This window comes from Octopus bimaculoides, chromosome 6 (genome assembly GCF_001194135.2).
Source record: "Octopus bimaculoides isolate UCB-OBI-ISO-001 chromosome 6, ASM119413v2, whole genome shotgun sequence".
Taxonomy (NCBI): Eukaryota; Metazoa; Mollusca; class Cephalopoda; order Octopoda; family Octopodidae; genus Octopus; species Octopus bimaculoides.
In genome coordinates this window covers 35,678,359-35,683,620 of record NC_068986.1, presented here as the reverse complement: position 1 = coordinate 35,683,620, position 5,262 = coordinate 35,678,359, and the positions used below count along the sequence as shown (strand labels likewise).

The 5,262-nt window shown below is 38.8% G+C and overlaps 1 protein-coding gene across 2 annotated transcripts in view; it reads left to right on the top strand.

The window, feature by feature from the left end:
• The window catches only part of LOC106870527 (BAI1-associated protein 3), a 1,007,871-nt gene that overhangs the window by 986,789 nt on the left and 15,820 nt on the right, over positions 1 to 5,262 (top strand). For both annotated transcript variants that reach the window (XM_052968680.1, XM_052968681.1), the window contains exon 35: positions 1,660 to 1,862. In XM_052968680.1, coding sequence (XP_052824640.1) covers positions 1,660 to 1,862 — 203 coding nt within the window. The remainder of the gene's footprint in view (positions 1 to 1,659; positions 1,863 to 5,262) is intronic.

Sequence of the window (5,262 nt, the reverse complement as noted above, 5' to 3'; positions counted from 1 at the left end):
GTGTGTGTGTGTGTGTGCGTGTATTTGATTTTCACATTCCAAAGATATTTCTTCATAACTTCCACATGATCTGCCTTGACAACATAAGGTAGGCGCGCGCTCGTGCGCTAGCTTTTGAAGTGACCTAGTTAGTATGGTTAGTTGACAGAAAATTTAACTAAATAAATATCAAAGTATTTTGCATTGGTCAACTGCTATACAAATCTGTCTAATAATTAAGATACATACAGTGGTGATGTACTCAATACAGTAAACAAAGTCGCAGTCACGGCTGTGTCGTAAGAAGTTTGCTTCCCAACCACATGGTTCTGGATTCAGACCCACTTCGTGGCACCTTGGTCTAACAACATTACCTGCACGGGTGCACGACGTGCAACATGTCATGATGAAACGATCGCAGCGCAACGAGAAATGAAGTGTTTTGCTCAAGAATACAACGCAGCGCACTGTCTTGGAATCGAAACCACGGTCTTGCACTGAGCCATGCGTCTTACACACACACACACATGCATGGTTTTGTCCTTCCCATCACCGCTTGACTTGACAGCCGGTGTTTGTACGTTTACGTCCTGTAACATGACAGTTCGGCAAAAGGGTCCAATAGAATAAGTTCTAGTTTTAAAAAAAGCAAATACTGGAGTCAATTTTTCTACTAAACCTTTCCAGGAGGTGCCCCATCATGGCCACAATACAATGAACGAAACAAGTAGAAGAAAGATAGAAGAAAATAACTGCACAATTGTTAGCATATGCTTCTACCGTGCATTTGTAGTTTCATACTTTTATATAATTTTATTGCTAATGCTCATGTACAAACATCTAGCTTTACATAATGTACATGCAATTACCAAACATTCCAACAGTCAGTGTGGACTTAATTGAAGATTAAAACAGAGCCATGAGCCATGAGCAAAACAAATACGTTGAGAACCACTGATGTTGATAATGGGCCTAACATTAACCACTTAACCACCTCTTAGAGAAGTAAATTAATTAATTAACCAAAGAGTAAGCTTCTTTGTGGTCATACAAACTTACTCCAAAAATTTAACGTCTAAAAGGTATAAGCACAATATGATGACGTAAATTTGTACTCACGTTATACCTAAAACGACAAAGTGGTTACGGCTGGATTGCCTTCGATCATAGATTTGTTCGATTAAAGCTGACTCGAAGCCAAACGGCAGCATGAACTGATTTATACAGTCAAATGGATATGACTGAATTAAAGTGAGTGATTGATATACCTACGAAGGTATTTTGGCAGAATCGGTAAATCAAATTCAGTGTGTATGTGTGTAAACAAAAACGGATTTCTTCATCTCTAAAGTTGTAGAATCAATTTTACAGTAAACAGTACTACAGCATGTATAAAATAAATAATAAAAAAAAGGTATTCAATATTATTTTAAGTAGTGAGCGCTTTTGACTGGTCGTACGATGAAAGCCTTTTTCAATGAAGTCAGGATGTGATTCTGTTTTGAAATTGATCACCCGAAATTTTAACATATGCTGACAAGTTGAGATGAGCTCTGATTTCTTTTTTACCATTGGTGTAGAATGGTGAAAGTTATGGAGCTTCTCCGTTAAGTGGGGCTGCTTTTGTCGCAAGCGAAAGTTTGACTTTGTTTAAATATTTTGTCTTTTTTTTTTTTACAGTCCAGTGAGCCCAGAACAGTGCAAACACAGAGGTGCAGCCATCCAGTTTATTGTGATGGACCATGACTTCATGTTCCAAAACGACATTGGAGGAGAAGCTTATATCCCACTTAGTGAAATCCCTGGTGTTAACGGAGCGGAAGTGACTGGATTCGAGGCCTTGAATATAATCTCCATGCCACTAATGCACCCTAGACACAAAGGTAAGTTACAAAACCCCAGCCATTTGCCTAATGTTTTCTTGTTAGTCGTTCCATTGATCTTATATGTGCTTGTATGTGTCTACTTCTATCTCCATGTTGTCTCTGGATATCCTATAACTTAGCTATAGAATATACAGGTTTGATAAATGATTATCAACAAAACATAAACCAAATGAAAATAAGCACTCGGATTGAAATGATCGATTAATTCCCATAAAGGTAGTGCCCCAGATTGGCCGCAGTCTAATGACTAAAATACTGGATAAGTAAACATATGTGTGTGGATGGAAGGATGGATGCTAGCTGTTTTCGTCAACAAGCTCATGATCTTAAAGGAGCACCACCTGGTATATGATATATGCGTATGTGTGCATTTGTGTTCGATCGTTTGTGCGTGTGTGAGAGCTTACCTTCATGAGGATAAAGTACTCAGTACTGAAATTGAGTGCAATATTTATTGTGGCGATGAAATTACACTGTTACCATTAAGCTTTTCACGTATCTGGTTTTTGATGTATGAAACCTGGTATTTATAGCAAAATATTCATGAGTGATCAGTTGTTATGTGGAAAATGATGCGAAATAGTGTTTATATTTAAGGTATTATACACGTGTAACCAAAGTGAAAGAAAAGTTGACTAATAACATCTACCTATACAAAGTACACGCTCTGGAACTCCGTCGGTTACGATGAGGAGTTGTCCACTTGATTCGATCAACCTGCTCGTGAAATTAATATTCGTAAGGCTGAGCACTCCACAGACACGCGTACCTTAAAGTAATTCTCAGGTAGATTCAACGTAACCTGTTTTGCTTCTCTCTAATATATATATATATATATATATATATATATATATATATGTGCGTGTTTGTCCCCTCCACCATCGCTTTGACAACCGATGTTGGTGTGTTTACGTCCCCGTAAGCAAGCAGTTCGGCAGAAGAGATCGATAGAATAAGCACCAAGCTTACAAATAAGTCTAGGGGTCGATGTCTTCGACTAAAAGGCGGTGCTCCAGCATAGCCAGTCAAATGACTGAAACAAGTAAAAAAAATAAAAGTATATATACATACATTACACACATATCCTAATGTTGTTTCTCAGTTTGTGTATAGATATAGTACACACACACTCCTATCTGTTTCTCTCTTTGTGTAGTGGTGGATTTAGCAAATTCTAACAAGGTAACATACATGAGAAATTTATTTTTCCCATTTACTCTTTTGGCAATGGAAATTACCAAAGGCTGACAACAACAACAACCAGAAGTCAATGCACTGCTAGAGGTTGGTGACTACATATTTTGGCTACGTTTTACTGACAGATATTTGGAAAGTTACCAAACTGCAGTAGTTGTACAGATGGTGACATTATGCTGCCTGAATATTTGCCAGAGGAAAAAAAAAGCCAAATCATATTTATGAAAATATATAATAAAAACGCGGAAGAAAGAACTTGACCTTTAATTATTCCAGCTGGAAATTCGTCATATCTTATATATTTTGGATTGACATGCCACTGCGGATATGATTATCTGTTGACCTTACTGGTCATTGTATTTGTGTGGTACCAGTGAATATTTTGTCTTCATAGACGAATTTTATGAAAATTATATAGGAAGGTTTTTGCGATCGACTTCTTCCGTGACCTGTGACAGGATTTAAGTTCGGCACTTCAGGCTAATGTCAATTATAGTGCCACCATTTCCTGCAGTAAAAAATGTTGCGAGTGGCCGAGTCGTTGACGTGTTGGCTAGTCAGTTAGACTAAGATTTAGCAATACATATCGTGTTTGTGGCAAATTTACGTAGCTTCTCGACCTACTACAAAGAGCAGCCAAATCTTTCTTTTATCACAGCGACAGAGATTAAATATCTACTACAACTAATAGCAACCAAATTTCCCTTATCGACTGTCTTATAGCCATCCTACTTAATTGTCTGTGCTCTAATTAAAATTACCGTGGAGGCGCAATGGCCCAGTGGTTAGGGCAGTGGACTCGGGGTCATAGGGTCGCGGTTTCGATTCCCAGACCGGGCGTTGTGAGTGTTTATTGAGCGAAAGCACCTAAAGCTCCACGAGGCTCCGGCAGGGGATGGTGGTGGCGAACCCTGCTGTACTCTTCCACCACAACTTTCTCTCACACTTACTTCCTGTTTCTGTTGTGCCTGTAATTCAAAGGGTCAGCCTTGTCACACTGTGTCACGCTGAATATACCCGAGAACTACGTTAAGGGTACACGTGTCTGTGGATTGCTCAGCCACTTGCACGTTCATTTCACGAGCAGGCCATTCCGTTGATCGGATCAACTGGAACCCTCGACGTCGTAAGCGACGGAGTGCCAACAACAACAACAATTAAAATTACCCCCCCCCCAAAAAAAAGAACAAATAGGTACCATGGGAAGATGTATCTCTGTATCTCACATCTGTTGTAGTTGATTAGTTTTAAATGGACATCGATTAGGAAAACTTGTGTTCAAAGGGACTCCAGCTTTAACAAATTCCTTTATTTTAAGGGACTACATTATCCAATGTGTTCCTTTCTTAGGATCAGAGTCTGGGTCGACCAAAGTTGTGTGCATGAGTATTTGTCCCTCTGTATCATGATACAATGCGATAGTTTGAATAAGCATCACTGTCACACAAGCGAGGGTGTCTCACATTTAATGGTTGGACACAACGAACGATCATAGATCTGCTAAAACAAAATAATACAAGCGTATGTGGAAATCGTTTATACCACTGTATTTTCCACAATCACACGAATATGTATATCTGTTTTATAATAATCATATTCCGTATGTGAGTACGTAGTTCGAGTCGACTTGGTTATTTAAAGCAGACCTATGATCAAATCGTGTCCTTCCGTGAACATCACGACTTGTTTGCAAACAGTTCATTTATGGTTTACGTCATCCACTGTTGTTATGTATTTTGAAAGAATGTTTGAGGGAAATTTGGCTGCTATTTTTTGCAAGGTGAATGAGATGTAGCTGCTCTGGATTCCGCTCATATGTATGTCTTTGTTGATAGACGTAAAGACGTGTGCCACTGTGTGTGTGTGTTCATGTAACTGATGTCTTCAGGCTTCAATATCTTGTAGAGAAATACGCATTACCCTCCGTTATATTTGACATTAACTAACCAGTGGTCGTGATCTCTTGGGAAGGACATCACAGAATATGAAAAGGAATTCATAATAATAATAATAATGATAAGAACAACAACAACAATCCATGCTTCGGGTGCAGTAATGAAGAGGGCAAAATTGAAATACACATCTAGTTAGATTGCTTAAGTCAGGCAAGAAATCCCTACACACGCTCAAGCACGCACGCACGCGCACACACACTCACACACACACACACACACACATATACTATATATATATATATATA